Source organism: Lipomyces chichibuensis, assembly GCF_038497645.1.
Source record: "Lipomyces chichibuensis strain CBS 12929 unplaced genomic scaffold V1513scaffold_3, whole genome shotgun sequence".
In the NCBI taxonomy this organism is placed as follows: domain Eukaryota; kingdom Fungi; phylum Ascomycota; class Lipomycetes; order Lipomycetales; family Lipomycetaceae; genus Lipomyces; species Lipomyces chichibuensis.
In genome coordinates, this window is record NW_027117455.1 from 553,229 (window position 1) to 572,322 (window position 19,094).

Sequence of the window (19,094 nt, forward strand, 5' to 3'; positions counted from 1 at the left end):
GGTGATAAGTTTTTATTATATGTTGGTATTGCTTCGCCTTTATGTAAATCGTTTTGTAATGAATGACAACCTACAAACAATACTATAGCCTGCGGATATTGGTACCGCACTACGGAGCACTCGCGTAGTTTTTTATGACTTGTTTATTCAAACGGATGGGCTCTGCTCATATTCTGACTGGCATAAGCTAGCCGATTAATTGTCAAGCTCCCTTGGAGTTTCAAAAGAGTCGAAGCTAGCTCCTTTGACTGAGAGTCGTCATCTTCAGCCCCCATTTTGGTTACTTGCGGAGGAATGCGTCGAGCCGCACCGCTGGAAGTTTGGGACATCGTGATCATATTAAATTTCTTGAAAGTCATTGCTCACACACCGCCTGGTCTCATCATACATCATCAGCAATTAAAACTTCCCGACTTGCACAATCTTTCAGCGTGCAAAATAACAGAAGTATCCATTTGTTTTTGCGCTCACAGCATCCTAGTACAATGGCGTCGAGCAGACACGATTCGGACTATCGACACCTGTACTCTGGGTCCGACAACTCGCAAGCAAACTACCGGGGCGTCTCACGACGAGGACAGAGACGAGAGTACAGAGTACTAGACTACGACGACAGGCCCTCCCGATCTCGTTCCCATTCCCGTTCTCGATCTCCTTCTCGCTCGCGCTCGCCACGGTACAGGCGGCCCCGTGACGACGTGTACGATTCAGACACTCACTCGGGCAAGCGCCGACGAAGTCCAGGATCACGGTCCATATCCCCGGAGCGTGTTGGTGATTTGTTGGGGACGCCAAATACGGATGTAATGCTACAAGGTCTTGATCCTGATCTTAGTGAGGCTGATGTCCGTACTTCTGTTCCTATGCGTGTTTGACATTATGCGAGGTACTAATGTATTTTGGCGGATATAGTTATTGTCTACGATAGCCAACTTGGGCGGCAAGGTCGATAAAGTCATCATAATTCGCGATCGCAACACAAGTACGTCTTCTCCTCTGCCAATTTCGTGTGGCCCACTCTCATAGGTGACAGGTTAACTAATCGGTTATGTAGAGCTCAGCCGTGGCTTCGCCTTTGCCCGATTCTTAGCACTGAAAGACGCATGCACATTCGTGGAAGACAATTATCCCGTTATAACGTGCAAATCATGTCGCATTCGCATTGCGTATTCGAAGGAGAGGAATGAGGAGGACAATGGGTGGATATGTAAATTCGTATGTCTGCTATTCAAGATTTGATTGGACATTGGTTTTGACGAATGTAGTGCGATGTTGTTAATTATCCGCGGAGGATGGAATGTTATAAATGTTCTGCGGCGCGGAAAGGTGAGATTGCGAATTTGAATACATGGTATTGTAAGTCACGATGCTGAACGATGCTGATGACATAGATGCAATCGGAGGCACGGCACCAACGTCAAGTATCCGCCCCCACCGCAAGCCCAACGACGGGTCCGGCGACACTGGTGACATCGCCTCGCAGTTCTTGATGCTACGGGGACTAAACCGATTGACGTCGGAAGAAAATATCGCTAAGGCCATGTCGGAATTCGAACTGAAGAAATTTAGACGAGTGTTGCTGGTACGAGATCGAATTTCGAAGGCGTCATGGTGTTTTGCGTTTGTGGAGTACGCATCGGCGGCGGACTGCACTAAAGTCGTCGAATTTCTTCATAAACAATTCCCATCGTGCTCACCCAGCGCCGCGGACTCCAACACCACGACCAACGCCGACGGATTTGCAATCGACGGAGCGGATGTGATAGCGAGTTTCATTCATTCCGGCGTCTTCGTGCCGGCATACGCGACAAATACTGACGAGTCATTCACGTTTCTTGCGGCGAATGGAAGTACGCGGTTAATATACTGGGATGAGAACGCGTACGTGGGAGTGTACGTCGATCCGTCCTCGCAACAGGATGATGTCTCCGCTTTTTTTGCGGATCTAGAGGGGTCGAGTGGCCTGACGCGGAGAACAGCGTCGAGTGCGACGAAGCAGGATGAGAAGCCGAAGAAGAAAAGAGAGCCGGTCGCGGTGTCAAAGAAAATGGCGCCGCAGCTGCAACGGTGGCAAAAGAAACAAGCTGAATTACACGAGACGCCAGCGCATAAGAATATGGACGCGAAAACGCAAGACGTCGCGGGAGATGCAGCGTATCAAGAATCGTTTTCGGACGTACGACAGCCGGCGTGTTTGCTTTGTTTGAGGAGGTTTAAAGCGTTCGATGAAGTTAATCGGCATGAACGGCTATCAGCGCTGCATAAGTATAATCTTGCTAATGAGCAGTTGTGTGAGAAGGCGAGGTTGAAACTGGCGAAAACCAAGGAAAATGCCCAGAATGAATATAGAGACCGGGCACGTGAGCGCCGCGTTGCGCAGAAACAGCCAGCCCGGCCGCAGACAAGTACGACAATGAATAAACGACCTGAAGTTAAGAGTCAGGTGGCTACCAAGGCAAAAGATGAACCTGTTGAGCAGGACGTCGAATCAGATGACGACATGTTTAGTAGCAAAGGAGGTAAGTTGTTGGAGAAGATGGGTTGGAAGTCAGGCTCCGGGCTTGGTGCTACCGGGTCGGGTATATCGCAAGCAATAAAACCGGAGATATATGCACAGGGCGTGGGGTTAGGTGTAGAAGGGGCCCGATTAGATGCGGAGAAAGAAGGCAAGCCCACTACGTATGATGGCTTTGTTCAACGTGTTCGCGAGTCGGCGCGCGAGAGATTCGAAAGGTCGCAGTAGTGTTTGTATGATAGTTTAATTTTATATTTTGAAAGTGGATTTCAAGATTACATGTGTTGCCTTTCGTAAGGGCGGGGGTTGAAGAGGCGGGTTGACTGCGTACTTTATCCGTGCTTGCGGCTGCTGCCCCATCTCAAACTCACTCAACATCTCCGCAGAACAACGCGTATCGAGATTGATGTCCGGCAACACACACACACCAATTGCTATCGACGGCATAGTTGACCATGGCATCTGCGGCGAAGCTTCACACGTCAGTTCACCGACTCACTGGCGCGGTACCGCCACAACTCATCGGCCCAGCATCGACTAGACACGACACGCGCATTTTTGTTCACGGCGGGAAAGACGCGAAGAAAGATGTATTGTCGACTGCACTCTACGTTCTTGATCTGACGAGCTATGAATGGACACAAGTGTATTCTGTCTCGAATGGAAAAAGTGGCACTGAGGCTGCCGTTGAAGATGGGCCTTCTGGGCGTTACTTCCACTCGATGTCGTACTGCGACGAACGACTATTTGTTTTCGGCGGCCTGATTGGGAATGCGAAGACGACAAGCGAGTTGTGGTGCTTTCATTTGCAGACAAAGAGGTGGTCGCTTTTACCGCCAGCGCATCACGAGATGCCAAATGCATCGCGCTGGGCACATTGCGCCAGTGTTTGCGGGAATGCGCTCGTGCTACTGGGCGGTCAGGACGTGGGCAACAATTACATCGGCGACATTGCAGTCTATGATATCCGACGCGATGCATGGGCTCGGCCACGCACAATTCCGTCTGACGGTCGGTACTCGCCGGGATACGGGTCATACCGATCAGTATTGATCCCGACCTCTACAACCCAGCAATCGACATCTCGACAAGCGGCCACGGCGGCCACGGCGGCCGTGATGGGCGCGAGCTCAATCTACTTGTACTCAAATTCGAACTTTGACGGCGTGCCGGAGATTACGCTAGATCTGCTCGCGCCGCCAAGTCTCGGGTTTTCGCAGGTGCCGATGAACATGACGGACGGGCCTCCGTTCTTGAGGTTTCCTAGTGGCGGAGTGTTGGGGGATAATATTATTATAGGTGGTACGTACCTGAATGTCGAGAGGCAAGAATATTCCGTGTACGCATATAACATGCGGACGAAGCTGTGGACGAAGTTGGAATACGAGGAACCGTCTTTTATGACGAATTCGAGTTGGAATACGTCTTTCTTTTGCACTGATGCGGCCAAACACGTACTGCTCGGCACGCGCAAGACTAGCACGTCATTATTACAAGACTACAACGACCGCATCACGAATTTTACGGACGTGCTGGAGATCGAAGTCGAGGGATATGGCGTGTTTGCAAATGCGGCGGACTCGGGTGTCGCGTTCTCGAGCGCGGGACAAATTTTTGGTCGGGAAGCTATGCGGGATGGATTGGCTGATATGGAAATTATTTGCTTTGATAGCAAGCGGGAGGGCGATGGTGATTCGGACTCGCGGCAGGAGGGCGACGGGATAAGCTTTATTTCCCGGACGAAACGGATTGGTGTTCTGAGCAAAGTACTGGAGACACGATGGGGGGAGTACTATCTCTCATTATGTGCATCTGCACCAGGAGTCAGTGGGAGTATGCGAGGCAATATGCGGGTGGAGGATAAGAGCAGGGTGTTATTCATCCCGGAGCGGTATGAGGTGGTTGCAGCTCTAGTGGAGTGGCTGTACACGGGCACTGTAGACCCCACCTGGGACGTCGAGATCCTCGGGGGGCTGCTGAATTTGGCACGGGCGTACCGGATAGGCGTGCTACGGCGACAGACCGTGCTGCGACTGCACGAGATGCTGGAGATGTCGAATGCGGAAGACATGGATGCCGTGATGGAGAACGTGTTCAACGCGGCAGCCGCGGCAGGGGAGATCGGACTACTAAAGCACCGAAACAAGAAGGCGTCGGCCCAGATGGGTTCGTGAGAGTTACATAGCAAGGCGTACCTCGGATATTAGTTATACATGGGATTAGATAAATGTACAATGTTACTATTTATTAGATAATCCTTAACTTGTTAGCAAAGGGGGTTGTACCTGTTAGGTTAAGCTTTAATATATTTTGTTGGCTGGCGATGGGCCGAAAATTAACCCTAATGAACACACCACGCGGCTGGATCGACCCCACCGAAGTTCTCGCTAATATTTGAGTCTCAGTAATAATATAATAGCGTTAAAAACGTTTATCAATTAAAAATTAAGCAATGCAATAAATAATAGCAACAATAAATGATAGTGCAAAATGCAAATAGAAACAGAATATAATTAAAGTGGCAGTTGAGTTGAGTCGTATCGCAATGTGTCTTGGATGGCCACCGCACCTAAACTATATTTGGTGACGCTAGTTGAAAGAGAGTATTAAATATGCCTAAGGCGGATTAACCCCGTGCGGAGATGAGTGGGCAACTCAGGCTGGGTTTAGTCCGTGGGTGAGCGTGCCTTACACGAATCCTCCACTTTCTCTTCTACCCTCACTACGCTACTCTACTGACACCACATTACTCTCCTCTCCGCTCGTCTACTTGCACTTACTCTCAGGTTACGTCAGTCGCTGCTCGCTGATTCTGGGCCATGGATCTGTTCGCCCACGAGCTCGCCGCCGCGTACCCAGATTTCGATCTCGTCGACCCGGTGGCCGTCGATTCATTCGTCCACGACACCGCACTTTACCACGACGACCCCATCCTGTCTCTCTCCACAGCTGTTGATCCGCCAAACGAAGACCCTCAGAAGCCCCGTCATCTCTCCTCTGTGCCAATATCGGATTCGTACAGTCACATGCAACTCCTCATCCCTACTAATCCATCACATCACCCCCAATCAACCTACGAAGATGGATGGGCCAAGCACTCTGTACTCGAAGACGACCTTCCGCTCCAACACGTCCAGCCAAACATGCAGCTCCAGACTCCGTCCTCGTCCTCGTCCGCGTCGCCGCCAGTAACCCAGCAACAGCCGCCCCAGTTCTCAGTGAAGCCTTCTGCAGCTTCGCAGATATACCACCTTACCCAAGACACTCCCGACATGCAGCACGTCCTCTCGTCGCATGGCAAAGTTCTGTTTGTCTCACCCGCTGTCGTCCAGATGCTCGGATACTCCCAGACAGAGTTCTCGGACAAGTTCCTGGCAGAGTATGTTGCGCCCGAGGACGTCGAGCACTTTACCCGCGAACTGAATCGCGCTGCCACGCACGGTGCTAATCCGGACTCTGACGAGGCTCATGTGTCAGTCATCTGTCGATTCAAACACGCGGACGGCACTTACATCCTCGTTGAAGTCGTCGGGCGTGCGCATTTCAGCAACAGTGCTGGCAATGCAAATGGCTCGAAGAAAGAAATGCGCGTGAGCAACCCTCGGGACTGCAAATGTTTTTTTCCTGACGGCACGACTGTATCGGACAAAGAGCTCTGCACTGATCGACTCGTTCCTCGAGTACAAGATCGAGAATATCCGGCTCAAGCAGATGCTCGCGAATCTACGGGGTCCAGAAACGATCTCGCCGTCTGCCATATTGTCGTCGAATGTCGATAATGATCCGACACAGTTTCAGCCCCTCCTACCAGCTGGTATCGAGACCGACTCTGCCAGACTGCGGCGGCATTCGGCTGGTGATGCTATCGTTGTGGCGAGCAGAGGTAATACGCGTATGAAATCGATCTCGTCAGATTCGTCCGTGGCGTCGAGCGTATCTACCGAATCGTACAACACGTACCCGTTGATGTCACCAACCAGTCGTGTTAAATCTGGCGTTAGTAGCAGCAATGCCGATAAACCAGCAAAGAAGCCAAAAGTGTCCGACGACAAAGAGTACGTCTGCACGGAATGCGGCACTCTCGACAGCCCAGAGTGGCGGAAAGGCCCCCAGGGCCCGAAGACGCTTTGCAATGCATGCGGGCTACGATGGTCAAAGAGTCTTAAAAAGAAAACTCTTGGGCCTTCCTCTACAAAGTGCGTTCCGTTGTTCGATGTTTATTTTAGATGCTAACGATAGTAGAGGCAGACATGCACATACACACAGCATGTCATAATAATGTCAAGGCTAAACAGCCTTCTCTACAAAACGTGGTATTTTACTAAACGCGCCTTTTCTGTCTTGATCATCGGCGTCGCTCGTGTATTCAACAAACGGAAATTTCATATTTGTTATACCGTTACTGGATGCTAAACATTTCTACTGTACATTCTCTCATAATCGGCACGCTCCTTTTCATTATTTCCTACTTTTCAGATTTCGACTGGGTTAAATATGTCTAGTCTGTATTTTACGGTTCAATTTATAACAGGCAAAGGTTTGGGTCTATTCATAATTTTATCTTCATAATTTATCGTGGGTTATCGTTGTGGAATATTTAACGTTAAAGTTGCAATCAAAGTATGGGTCTTTGTCTAAAAAGGTTTTGTTTTATTTCGTTATATATAGTCATTACATATACTGTATTGTGTGGTTTGATAAGATAAATGGGCGTGGTACGTTGTATAAAAAAATTGGGCTATTTACAGGACTTGGGATGTATGATTTTTTTGTTTGCAAAGTTTTTAAGAAATAAATATCGCTACAATATCTATGTAATATAAAGTAAGACGATAAATGACCCAATTACTATAAAGGAAGATACAAACATACTGGAGTAAAATGAATTACGAATCGCCCAATAACTCATAAATAACCCGTCAAAGCGCATATAAACATTCCATGACCCAACAAATGTCAAAAATAAAACAAGCACAAAATAAAAAACACCTATGGCGCCAAGAAATCATGCCGAACATTAACAAAAGCGCTTTGCCCACCCTGCTCAGCCAACTCGCGCATCAGCATCGTCGTGTGCTGAATCAACCTCTCCAGCTTCGCGACTGACGATTTTCCCTGACTTACCAGAATCGCAGAATTCAGATCTTCCGCGACAGGCGCTCGACCTTCTTCAGCGAGCAAGTAGGCGACGGGTGAGTTTATCGGATCTGGATACGCCATCAATGCGAAGATATCGTTCAAAGCTTTTTGCACGTCGGTCTTGGACGTGGGGAACTTTTTGTTGCGGTAAGATTCGTGCAGTTTCTGTCCATACCGGAGTGATTCGTTTAGGAGGTCGGCCAAGTTTGGTTTCGCTGGCTGTTTGGCGTCGCGCATGTCTGTGTCGTCATCATTCGAGACGTCCTGCATTTCGTCGTCTTCAGCGTACTCGGCTTTTTTCGCCAACGCACATAACCGCATCAATTCAACGAATTTCCGGCACTTTAGCTGGAACAGGATTTCTGGATTGTCTTCAAACACTTTTGGGAAAAACAGCTCCGTCAGCTTCAGCGCGCGATTAATATTACCCTCCATCACGGCAGCCCGGATCTTTTGTCGATTAATCGCCTCCAAGTCCTCCGCAATCTCATTCTCCCCTATATTTACATCTCCATCTTCAATACTTTTCGGCGACGAAAACGTGTTGGTTTCCTTCTGCACGTCTTCCGCAAACACACGGACAGAATCAACGTAGCCATTATGCGCAAGATACGACGAAATAAGCTTATGTATAGTTTGCGTGATTGCCGTGTCCGCCCTCGCCGACGATCTCCCCCCCAATAACTCCAGTGGCGGCTGAAACGTGTGGATTTGCGTATATGTTTTCGCCTTTTCTTCCCGCATGTACGATTCGATATCGAACACAAACTCCCTCTGCCCGAAATTCGCACGAACATGCTCCCCAATCGTACGCATGCCGACAGCAGGGTATAGCGTGCCCTTCAGATCCTTGAACGCCGTCTCGAGTGCCATTCCATTTTTTGTGTAGAACGCCGTGCGATTTCGAAAGTTGATACCACATCCAATCACGTCGTTTGTCGAGAACGTCGGACCATACTGCTTGCCGCTATTTTGGCACGCAAATGTATTGCCATCATCGCCGTGGTATCCCCATGAATCTGAGACCCAGCCGGGCATTTTGTTGAGCTGGACTTTAGGCCCGCAAAAACCGACGCCGATGAAGCTACGTTCGTTAATAATGGAGTCGTCCCTCTCAAATGCAGATGTGAAATTGCGGGGAAGAGGAAATGCATACCCATCCTTGCCACGCGACAGAACCTCCACTTCAAAGTAGAAGAGGCCGCATTGTGGAGGTATCGGGTGGTTCGCGCGTACGGCGGCTGCTTCTTGCTCGTTACCTTTGGCTGGCGGACCGGCGAATTTGACTTCGAGCATGTCCCCGAAGATTTCCATAGATTGCGACACGCCCTCAGAGCTCCAGCATGATGGTAAATGCGGGGGTACGTCGCCGGGGTTAGCTGGAATGCTCTCTTGTAAATCAAACGCTTGGAATCCGGACGAGCCGCGAACAAGATATGAATGTTTTGACGAGTCGGAATAGTTGTAAAGCCGCGGTGTAGTCTCGCCGTCCAACAGGCCGAAAGCAGACCGTGACGACGTGGTGGACGAACCCGGCGATCCCCTCGTCTGCGCAGCCCGTTGTGATGCTAACTGGGCGACGGCGACCGAGTTGGCGACGCAGTCGGCGTAGCATGTCGATCCGAGGTATTTCGGTACGAAGAATTCATTTGCGGGGCGGCCCGCGAGAGCAGGCGTAGAAACCGTCGTCGTGGCAGAGGATTGCTGACCCTTGGTCGCGGGGTCGGGCGAGAACGACGCCATGGCGCTCTTCTATGCGGTGTCTGCAGTCTTTTCAAAGACCAACTATGGCCTATATCAAATATACACTAATTCGTCGTCCAGTTGGTGCCGAGCTGGATACTATTGGTGGTAAGCGAATATAGTCTTAGACAACGGAGGGGCCAGCTCAATCTCTGGGAAGTTCGATCGCTTTGCGTGCTCGACGAGTTCGTGCAAATAGTGTGGCATATATGGAGTAAATTGATTAGTCATAGGTAGATAAAACATTATGTTAAAGCTCACGCGACAGTTAGCACAACACCAAGCGGCCCTTGGCAGACTCTCCGCTTTTATCGGGAACTGGGCCAACCCCGTATTAAATTGTCTGTAAATATTAGCTGGTGCGTGCTTCGGCGACACGGCCGGCTCCTTGTTGTGGCCATCTAAACCTCCAATACTCTCGCATATCACACACGCAAATTCCAGCTACAATACCACTAGGATTACCGTAACAACTAATGTCCAGGCAATCTCGCTCCGTCGTCCTCAAGCTCAACCCACAGCTACTTGCCCAACAAGAGCAGGCTATGGCGGCCTCGGCGTCCCTATCAATCGCGTCATCCCCCCTTCCGCCGTCATCGCCACTTGCACCACCGACCCCTCCGCCAGGCATCGCCTCAGATCTAGGCACACGTGTCAAGCGGAAATTCGGAGGCGCGGCCGGTGGTGGGAAGAGGAGGAAACGGTATGCATTTTGCTACGAACGTGCTGCGATGCTCTAATGATCGAAATAGTCCCGATACTCCGTCTTCACCGTTTATAACACCATCTGACCCACCGACTCGTCCGCTTTCAGTGCTAAGCGGCTCGCCAGTACCTTTTGACTCAGCAGTCTCCTCTATCCCTGGCACAAATGGCGCGTCGACCCCGACTGCGTCTTCAGCACAAGCACTCACTCACCATGGTCCGCATGCTAAGCTCGGCCCGAAAGCAAACCAGGGGTCAATCAATGCGCAATTACGCGCTCTTGATCGCACTGGCAGACCCTGTCGACGATGGGCAAAAATTCCGCTCGAAATGCAGAGCTTTACAGGATGGGAGTGGAGCGTGGCGACGTGGTACGGAGGGTCGACGGAGGAGGTTCAGGCTCAAAATATGAATGAAGTGAACGATCAGGATGACAGAAAGCTGGACACGAGTTCAACGTCGACCGAAACGAATAAAGACGACAGTAAATCTACTATTCCGTCCGCACCGCCAGCACCGCCGCCGCTTACGATTACTATCCCGTCCTTAAGTACGGTTTCTGGAAGGTCGAAAGATTCTGCTAAAGTCGACGAACCGCATAAGAAAGGACCACGTCGCTTTCCGGCTATTCTACTGCGGCAATCTTTGGACGAATTTGAAGTGTAGATTTGCATATCAGAGTTTGGGCTACCTGTATTATATTGCTAAAACTTTATTGTACATAATTATATTTGGGTTGGATTGTGTCGGATAAATTGGATATTGAAATGCCTTGTATTGAGATATTAATTAATGGTTTGAATGTGTCGGTATCTGTCGCGTAGACATACAAAATCCTGCCTTTTGATGTAATATGTATCCAATAAGAATCCCCGTATCATACAAACAATCAAACTTGGCGCCGGTACTTATCCTTAGTCAGCAAAATTATCCACGCAAACAAAACAAGTATGTACCATAAAAGTGACGAGGAATAAAAATATGACAGTAAACACAAAAAGTGAATATAGAAATGTTCCATATGAACATGTACAAATTTTCTAAATACACTACTCCGCCCATATGCATCCACACACGTGGTCGTGCCGTCTTCGTGATTACTCATCGTTAATCTCGCCAATATCCTTGTAATGCGTCATCATAAGTCTTTTATACTCAGCCGGATTTCCGTCCCACAAATCAGCCGCCCTAGAGATTACTGTTAGCTCTCGTTACCGCTACATCCTGAGGCCACACTTACTGGGCGTTCAATGGCGATGCGTTATTAGGCTCACCCAGCAATGACTGTAAGCTGAGCAGAATAGTCTGAACATTATAAATTGCAGACCATTTTTCCTTCAAAATGTCGAGGCAAATGTTCCCGGACATGTCGACGTTAGGATGCCACATCGGCGAAACAAATCGGATCACTGGCGCATGGTATGGATAGTTTGGCGGAAACGTCATAGATATCTTGTAGGTAAGCCCCTCGTAGTACTAGTGTCTATTAACACATGTTTTAACAAAGCTAGCATTTCGCAATGACTTACGGTGCCTTCCGGGCCTGAGATCGTGCCGGTCCATTGGCAGAGATTCGAATCCGAGACTGGAAACGCACTTATTCCAGGAACATTGGACATCTGCCTCCACGTTAGCACTGTCCTGCTCTAGGCAGGGGCCAAACAACCCATAGCCAAATTGTTCACAAAAATAAGTATACCATCAACTGCATGAGTTCACTTTGCAGTCTCTTCGTCACAGAGTGACTGTCGGCCATAGTGGTAGGCGCGTCTTGCATCTTGTGCGACGAAAAAGTGGTGGGAGTCGAGTTCTGGGAGTCCATATATTCTATCTACGTTGGTAGGAGAGACCGAGGAGTGACGTTGTCGAATCGAGCTTGTCTGCGACTAGAAGTTGACGAGGGCGGATCGAAAAGGCGAAACGATCGGAAAACCCAAAAAGACGTAATATAAAATTATAAACAAGTAAACAATATTCTACTCGTCTATGGCGTAGCTAATTTCGGTCGTAGCCTTGGCCGGTGGAGTGGGCAGGAAGTGAAGAGGAGTAAACTTTATGATGGCAACGATTTTGGCAACACAAACAGTTCTCACAGGGATATGGGAGTTGCCGTAGAAACCTTGTATGGCCACAGGCGGCTACAAACCCCATCTTAGGTTAAGTTAATATCCGGTGGCCATTTTAGACGGATAGCTTAGGGTTATTAATTCCCATCCAGCAGATAACTTAGACCAAAACGACGAATATAATTACGACCGGTGCATTGGCTTCTTTAACTCGAATATATAGAAGTCTACAATCAGCAGATAGTTGTAGCATACCTATATAGCTGCATTTCATAATTGACCGCGATAATGCTCCGCACAAAGCGAGAGTTTACATATTGGTCGTCGCGACCTTGACGGATTTTACAAGCTCATGATACGAACATTAAAACAGAGATAACTTAATGCATTAACATAACTATACACACTAAATTTTATCCAATAACCACAATAACGCTACTAAGGTTCGTCAGCCGTCCGTTTGTGCTTTCTCCTATTTTTCTTTATTTCATTTTCCTCTTTCGGAGGGACAAAGTCCTTCTCGCGCTCTTTCTTTCTTTCCTCCTTCCTTTCTTCACGCTGTTCTCTCCGCTTTTCTTCAGCCTGCTGAGATTTTTCTCTTTTTGACAAGAAATATTCACCACTGTCCATCTGGAGATCAATCTGTCTGGGCTGCTGTGGAGGAGGGAAAGGCGTATACTGCTTCTTCTCCTTGACCACCTTCGGTTTCCTTCTCTGGACATTACGCTTCTTGAAGTGCGGTAAGAATCGATCCCAAGACTCGTTTGCCAGCTCCGGGTTTTTCGCGAGCTCCCGCTTAATCATGAGCTCCTTTATGTGATAAATGGGGTGAACATTCCTCATGCAATCTTCCACAACTCGTCTGACTTCTTTTAATCCCTTATACCCACCCATTGCTGCCACAGTGTTTCCTTGAACTAAAATGTAACATTGTGTGAGAAGCTCCAACGCCCTCAAGGTGTTTCCATTTGGTCCCAAGATTCGCTGACGGCGCTTAATAAAGCGTTCTTTGTTGCCAACCAAATTTCCGATCTTAATAACATCGCAAGCCATGGCATCATCCTCCAAAATCTTGACAGCCTGTGGATATGGTACACTTCGCGCAAGTAACTTTATCAAATCCCGCCCTTTCAAAATCGCGGCGGGATCATACGTCTTGAGCGTCGTCTTTACCGTCATCGAACCCTCAACGAGATCCAAAACGCATGCGATGCCCTTCTTTTCAAGTGTCCGCGTCACCTCTCCCCATACTTGTCGCAAATAGGCTTCTCGGTACTTTGGGAAGAGTGTAGCGAAAGAGGATTCCTCGGTGAAGGGTTGCCCAGAACTATTGTCTTCTTGCTTGAATTCCGGCTCCTGCCATTTATCGATCGTAGGGATATCCCAGGGTTTATCCTTATTATGTGTTGACGGCATGTCCTGTGTAACTTGAGACTATCGTCTTAATCGTACCTTTGAAAACCTTTGAAATCCAAATATTTGAGAAGAGAAAAATTGAGGGGTCACGAGAAAGATTTCATTGGGACATATGGATAATCTAAAAAATTAGAGTTTGATGGTATTGTGTGTGACACGTTATGCTGGAGTTGTGATGCAATGCTCGCGTTCCTCTTCGAGTACGCGTTGCTGGTTAAGTGTAATTGATGATTGCACTGCCAGTCTTCGAACGAGCAGCATCTAACGAGTGATCGCTCTTGTTAAGTACGCAAGGTGTGTATGCAAGACTGCCGAGCTACTTGTCAGCTTCTAATTAGTTAATACAGCATAAAGTCACAGTTCTCAAGATGTAAGCGCTGCTTTTTGTTCACGCGCAGAGATAGTTTAGTGGGATAAAGATGCTGACCTACTATTTTCCATTATAGGTCGAGTATTCAGAAGGTATGGTCGAGTGAAGATTTAAGAAGTTTATGACATTAACCACTAAACTATCGCTGTAGCTCTCGATTCAGGGCGTGCGATCGTTCGACAATGCTGAGCGCGAAACGATTCATTTTTACGCCCCTTTGACTCTTATTGTTGGCCACAATGGCTCAGGAAAGACAGTATGCAACGATCTTTTAATCTGGCTTGATTATTTCGCAATGTCCGACTGTAATTTATAATCCGAATGAAAGGCTAAGTCCCACTAGACCATCATCGAGTGTCTTCGTTATGCCACAACTGGCGACTTACCTCCACAGAACAAAGGCGGCGCATTCATCCACGACCCACGAATAGCTGGCGAAAAAGAAGTAATGGCCCAAGTCAAACTTGGCTTCACGAGCACAAACGGCATGCAAATGATCTGCACACGCTCTATGCAGCTCACCATGAAAAAAACAACTCGGACATTCAAAACTCTCGACGGCCAGCTACTCGTTATGCACAACGGGCAACGTGAGACAATTAGCACGCGCTGCGCGGAACTGGATGCGCAGTTGCCGCAGTATTTGGGGGTATCGAAAGCGATTTTGGATTATGTTGTGTTCTGCCATCAGGATGAAAGTCTGTGGCCGTTGAGTGAGCCAGCTGTTTTGAAGAAGCGGTTCGATGAGATCTTTGAGGCGTTGAAGTATACGAAGGCGCTAGACACTATTAAATCTTTGAGAAAAGAATTCGCGACGGAGATACGGCTGCTGCAGAATGACGTCGATCATCTCAAGAACGATAAAGACCGCGCGGATAAAATTAGAGCGAGAGCTGACCAGTTAAAGAGTGACATCGAGAAGACTAAAGAGGAAGCTTCCATCTTGGGCCGCGAAATGCAACATGTCGAGGCGCAGTTGAACGCGTTATTCAAGTCTGGCCAAGAGTTTCAAAAGGTACTGTCAGAGCTAGATCAGAAGCGAGCTCATTTGGCGGCGTTAAGTGACCAGGCTATGGAGTTAGAGAGTACTGTTGAAGTACTCCACGATTCAGATGAGGATTTGGAGAAGAAGAAGGCAGAATTCTCTGTTCATATTCATAAGCGTCAAGAGGAGCTCCGTGAGCTGAGGAACATTATCGAGAAGGCGAAGCAAGAATTGATTCACGTACGCTCGAAGCACTCTGATGCGTTGGTCCAGGAGGGAAAGCTCAATGCTGAGGCAGAAGTAATAATGCCTGTCTAGTTTTTATGAGCTGTTACTGAATTTGATCTAGGCACAAAATGGCCGGCTAAAAAAACGGCAAGATCTTATCAAAGAAATCTGTGATCGTCACAATATCGCTGGTTTCGGCATCATGGATCTCGATCGCCGCCAGATCGATGCCTTCCGAGAAAAAATAATGGGCGCGATCAGAAGTGGCACAAATCAAGTTCAGCGCAACAAAGCGGAGGCTGAAGATCAGATTGGCACCATTCAGAACAAAATTCAGCAGATTCGAGAAGAAAAGTCGAGTTACGAAATGCGTTACAAACTTTCAAAGAACTCGAACGACAAACGCCAGGATGATGTTCGGAAACTTCAAGCTTCGATTGATGCTGTGGCCGTCGAAGAAGCGGATATAGTATATCATGCGTCACAGCTAAAAAGCGCAGAACAGCAACTTGGCGACCAGAGAGCGGCATTTGAGCAAGCCAATTTCACCGTTCAAATGACTGAAAAAGCAGAGAATTTGAAGGATGTTGAGCGCAAACTCGACGCCGTGAGCGATGAACTCACGAGATCGAACAAGCAGACTGAAATGAGAGCTAACCTAGGCATCTTGCATAAGAATTCTAACAGCCGTGATGAACAGCTCAATGCCGTTATTAACACGAATAAGGCGAAGTTTAAGGCTTTTACTGGCGCGGAACTGGAAAGAAATACTGTTGAAAAGCAGTTCAAAGCTGCGCAGGAGAGATTGCAAGACACTCTGAATGAAGCTACGCGAAGTTACGAGGTTTGTGCCAAGGAACTGTCTAAGATTGAGACACAATATAGCATTGTTAAGGGCGATCTGCAGAAAAGGAGTGTGGAAAGGGAACGGTCGATGAAAGTATTCCAGGATATTGTGAGCCCGGAAAACGGAGACGCCGATTATGCTCGTGCCTTCCAAGATTGTCTACAGGATGCGGAAAAGACTGTTGAGAGAGATAGAAGGTGCGACTGAGTGCATAAATTTATACTGTTTGACATACTGACCACGTTTAGGAATCTTAATCAGTGCGACTTTATTTTGGCTTATTACAGAAAGGCTCGTGACAGTGCCATGCAAAAACATGAATGCAACCTCTGCCGCCGTCCGCTAAAAGATCAAAGGGATGAAATCGAAGACAGCGACGACATTAGTCGTACCACTGAACTGGAAATATTCTGCGAACTCATGGATGCCCAAATAGAGTACTTTGGAAACAAGTCACAATTAGTTGACAGACTAGAAGAGAGTGAGAAGATTCTAGAAGAAACGCGAGGCGCTGCTCCACATGTTACAAAGATGGTGGAGCTCGATGTAGTGATTCCGGATCTCAAAGCACAACTTGTGCAGTTGGAGGCCCGACTTGACACGGCTGGTCGGGAAGCGGAAAAAGCGACAGGTGAGATTGCAGATGTGCGACAGCGGATAAGCGAGCTAGAATCTTTGCGCAAGGTTGTCAATGATATTGTCCGATTCACTAGTGAGATCTCGGATATGAATTTAGAAATTGAAAGCTACACCTCGCAACTCAATGATACTGGTATTGGGCGCTCAGTGGATGAGATTGAGGAGGAAAGGCAGCATTTGAACGCGATAGCGAGTCAATATCGAAAGGAGTTGGTCAGAATAACCGACGAGCGCGACCGCCAGAGAACTCAAATCAATGTCCTTGAGAATCAGAGTCGCGATAAGAGGGCCGTACTCAATGATAAGAAAACCAAGTTGCAAGCCAAGAACGATTTGATTTCACGCGCAGAAGAATTAAGGAAGGAAATCGCAGATACGGTGAGCAAAATGGAGCAGGTCAAGACACATATAAGTACGATGGATCCACTTTTACAGAGTCACGCTCATGATTTAGAGCAAACGCGCAGTCATTTCAATAAAATTGAATCAGAAAAGATGAAAGAAGTGGCGGACTTGAACGCGAGCTTTCAGAAGTTTATGACCGTTCATGCCGATATTGGGAAGTATGAGGAAAACGGAGGAGACAGCAGACTAGAGCATGCACAGCAGCGGACGCAAAAATATGCGAATCGGATGAAGACACTGGTTGAGGAAACAGATCAATTGATGGAGAGGGCGAATCAGCAGGACAAGGAGCTCACTAGTGTTGATATGCAGGTGCGTCAGATTTCGGATAACATTTTGCTTCGAAGTCTTCATGATAGGATTGAAGAGACGCGCAGCAGGATTTGTGGGCTTGAACAGAAGAATGCTATCCAGGAAAGAGATGCGTTCGAAAAAAAGGCGCAGCAACTGAGAATTCATCATGCTCGTCTGAACGCTGATGTGAGTTTACTCGAATAGATGGTATAGTTTGCATATGCTAACTACTATTGGTAGTACGGAAGTAAAGTTGGTGAACTCAAGCAAATGGATGATCAGTTCAAGAGATATGAGGACGAATTACAAACCGAGTTCCTGAATGTGCACGAGACTTACAGAGAGACGCTAGTCAAGCTCAAAACCACTGCAGCCAGCAGTGAAGACTTGGGCAAGTACGGCAAAGCACTCGATAGTGGGATCATGAAATATCACAGCTTGAAAATGGAGGAAATTAACCGTATCATTGACGAGCTGTGGAAAAAGACATACAGTGGCACTGATGTTGATACGATTTTAATTCGGTCTGACGATGAATCTGCAAAAGGCAATCGATCTTATAACTACCGCGTGTGCATGGTGAAACAAGACGTCGAACTTGATATGCGTGGCCGTTGCAGCGCCGGGCAGAAAGTGCTCGCAAGTATCATTATCAGACTGGCGTTAGCTGAATGTTTTGGCGTTAACTGTGGCATTATTGCGCTCGACGAACCGACAACTAATTTAGACCAGGAGAACGTGCAATCACTTGCGCGAAGTTTGGGAAGTATTATTGACGCGAGACGCGCACAGAGAAATTTTCAGTTAATTGTTATAACTCATGATGAGGACTTTTTAAGGTACATGAACGGTTCAGACTATTGCGAGTATTATTTCAGAGTCTCGCGAAACGAAAGGCAGAAATCTCAAATAGAGAGACAGAAAATAAGTGAAGTGTTTTAGGATCAAGGTATATATGTGCGAGACTGTTTGATTAGCATAAATGGCTGGCTTTGGAAATCGGATCTTTACAATGTAACATAATAGAAGGAATTTAGGCCAAAATGCAGTACGAAACTTGGGGCATTCCATACCCGTGACCACTGTCGAACTTTCAACGAAGGTTAGTTCATCGGCTTACAGCATTGAGCACTCATCCTGCAAAACTTCGAACCAGTTTACTCTTTGTTGTCTGACACATGCAGCCAATCAGCTATCTATTTCTACAACGATACTACAAATGCGCATTATGGACTTGAAACCTTCGTCGCCGTCGCCGTCTTCGTCATCATTCGCCTCATCCAAAGCACTATGGAAAACCCCTTCACCAACGTCTCAAGCACGATATCTCTGCCTCTCACAACCTTCGGGCCAGACCGTTACTACCCAGGTGTCAATTGTACCGGATGGCCGAGTGATATTACACGACTTACATCGTTGCTCGTTTTAATTCCCGCCACCATAAATTGCACAAATATCGATTTCTCCAGAATTTAGAAATAAGACCTTCAGGCCTGACACGCTTTCGATTTTATCCCACAAGATCGTGGACAGTGCAAGCGCTTTCCTTCTCAGGCATTCCGTAATTGGAGGGCGAGTCTGGACACTTCTTGCACATGATTCTCGGAACGACTCTCATTCTGTTGGGTTCTCGGAAACTTTTAAACTGTAAAATTTAGCTGACAGAGATTCTGGCATTGTTGGGGAGCGAACAGGGATTCATATGGATTTTTCTGTTGTTTCAGGGGGTGATAATGCTAAGA

At 47.7% G+C, this 19,094-nt stretch overlaps 8 protein-coding genes across 8 annotated transcripts; 5 read left to right on the forward strand and 3 right to left on the reverse strand.

Moving 5' to 3' along the window:
• Positions 1-250: 250 nt before the first annotated feature.
• Positions 251-2,857, forward strand: V1513DRAFT_171991 (uncharacterized protein). Its single transcript, XM_066894272.1, has 5 exons — positions 251-845; positions 913-982; positions 1,055-1,215; positions 1,266-1,326; positions 1,392-2,857. The coding sequence occupies exons 1-5, from the start codon at positions 486-488 to the stop codon at positions 2,741-2,743; spliced, it is 2,004 nt and encodes a 667-aa protein (XP_066755950.1). The 5' UTR covers positions 251-485; the 3' UTR covers positions 2,744-2,857.
• Positions 2,858-3,747: 890 nt separating this feature from the next.
• Positions 3,748-4,689, forward strand: V1513DRAFT_456603 (uncharacterized protein; the record flags this gene model as incomplete). Its single annotated transcript, XM_066899583.1, has 1 exon — positions 3,748-4,689. The coding sequence occupies one exon, from the start codon at positions 3,748-3,750 to the stop codon at positions 4,687-4,689; it is 942 nt and encodes a 313-aa protein (XP_066755951.1).
• A 543-nt stretch (positions 4,690-5,232) lies between these two features.
• V1513DRAFT_477315 (uncharacterized protein) lies at positions 5,233-7,084 on the forward strand (the record flags this gene model as incomplete). Its single annotated transcript, XM_066900237.1, has 4 exons — positions 5,233-6,105; positions 6,167-6,711; positions 6,760-6,828; positions 7,018-7,084. The coding sequence occupies exons 1-4, from the start codon at positions 5,335-5,337 to the stop codon at positions 7,082-7,084; spliced, it is 1,452 nt and encodes a 483-aa protein (XP_066755952.1). The 5' UTR covers positions 5,233-5,334.
• Positions 7,085-7,279: 195 nt separating this feature from the next.
• Positions 7,280-9,596, reverse strand: V1513DRAFT_437570 (concanavalin A-like lectin/glucanase domain-containing protein). Its single transcript, XM_066896941.1, has one exon. It carries the CDS (start codon positions 9,395-9,397, stop codon positions 7,505-7,507), a length of 1,893 nt encoding a protein of 630 aa, XP_066755953.1. The 5' UTR covers positions 9,398-9,596; the 3' UTR covers positions 7,280-7,504.
• A 152-nt stretch (positions 9,597-9,748) lies between these two features.
• V1513DRAFT_437572 (INO80 complex subunit Ies4-domain-containing protein) lies at positions 9,749-10,920 on the forward strand. Its single transcript, XM_066896942.1, has 2 exons — positions 9,749-10,100; positions 10,150-10,920. The coding sequence occupies exons 1-2, from the start codon at positions 9,874-9,876 to the stop codon at positions 10,766-10,768; spliced, it is 846 nt and encodes a 281-aa protein (XP_066755954.1). The 5' UTR covers positions 9,749-9,873; the 3' UTR covers positions 10,769-10,920.
• A 279-nt stretch (positions 10,921-11,199) lies between these two features.
• Positions 11,200-11,924, reverse strand: V1513DRAFT_456607 (ubiquitin-conjugating enzyme/RWD-like protein; the record flags this gene model as incomplete). The annotated part of the gene is made up of 4 exons (XM_066899584.1): positions 11,200-11,290; positions 11,343-11,578; positions 11,632-11,721; positions 11,802-11,924. 4 exons carry the CDS (start codon positions 11,922-11,924, stop codon positions 11,200-11,202), a joined length of 540 nt encoding a protein of 179 aa, XP_066755955.1.
• Positions 11,925-12,532: 608 nt separating this feature from the next.
• On the reverse strand, positions 12,533-13,655 carry V1513DRAFT_437577 (uncharacterized protein). The gene has a single exon (XM_066896943.1). It carries the CDS (start codon positions 13,582-13,584, stop codon positions 12,607-12,609), a length of 978 nt encoding a protein of 325 aa, XP_066755956.1. The 5' UTR covers positions 13,585-13,655; the 3' UTR covers positions 12,533-12,606.
• A 116-nt stretch (positions 13,656-13,771) lies between these two features.
• Positions 13,772-18,433, forward strand: V1513DRAFT_172124 (AAA domain-containing protein). Its single transcript, XM_066894273.1, has 8 exons — positions 13,772-13,878; positions 13,932-13,954; positions 14,031-14,046; positions 14,106-14,210; positions 14,298-15,239; positions 15,289-16,211; positions 16,263-17,538; positions 17,593-18,433. Coding segments are annotated over exons 2-8 (3,966 nt in total). The 5' UTR covers positions 13,772-13,878; positions 13,932-13,952; the 3' UTR covers positions 18,295-18,433.
• The last annotated feature ends 661 nt before the right edge of the window (positions 18,434-19,094 follow it).

Coding starts and splice junctions, on each gene's coding strand:
- V1513DRAFT_171991 (XM_066894272.1), top strand. CDS start 486: ATGGCGTCGAGCAGACACGATTCGGACTATCGACACCTGTACTCTGGG. Junction 983..1,054: donor AATTCGCGATCGCAACACAA/GTACGTCTTCTC, acceptor TCGGTTATGTAG/AGCTCAGCCGTGGCTTCGCC. Junction 1,216..1,265: donor ATGGGTGGATATGTAAATTC/GTATGTCTGCTA, acceptor TGACGAATGTAG/TGCGATGTTGTTAATTATCC.
- V1513DRAFT_437570 (XM_066896941.1), bottom strand. CDS start 9,397: ATGGCGTCGTTCTCGCCCGACCCCGCGACCAAGGGTCAGCAATCCTCT.
- V1513DRAFT_437572 (XM_066896942.1), top strand. CDS start 9,874: ATGTCCAGGCAATCTCGCTCCGTCGTCCTCAAGCTCAACCCACAGCTA. Junction 10,101..10,149: donor GGTGGGAAGAGGAGGAAACG/GTATGCATTTTG, acceptor TGATCGAAATAG/TCCCGATACTCCGTCTTCAC.
- V1513DRAFT_437577 (XM_066896943.1), bottom strand. CDS start 13,584: ATGCCGTCAACACATAATAAGGATAAACCCTGGGATATCCCTACGATC.
- V1513DRAFT_172124 (XM_066894273.1), top strand. Junction 16,212..16,262: donor ACTGTTGAGAGAGATAGAAG/GTGCGACTGAGT, acceptor GACCACGTTTAG/GAATCTTAATCAGTGCGACT. Junction 17,539..17,592: donor ATGCTCGTCTGAACGCTGAT/GTGAGTTTACTC, acceptor TACTATTGGTAG/TACGGAAGTAAAGTTGGTGA.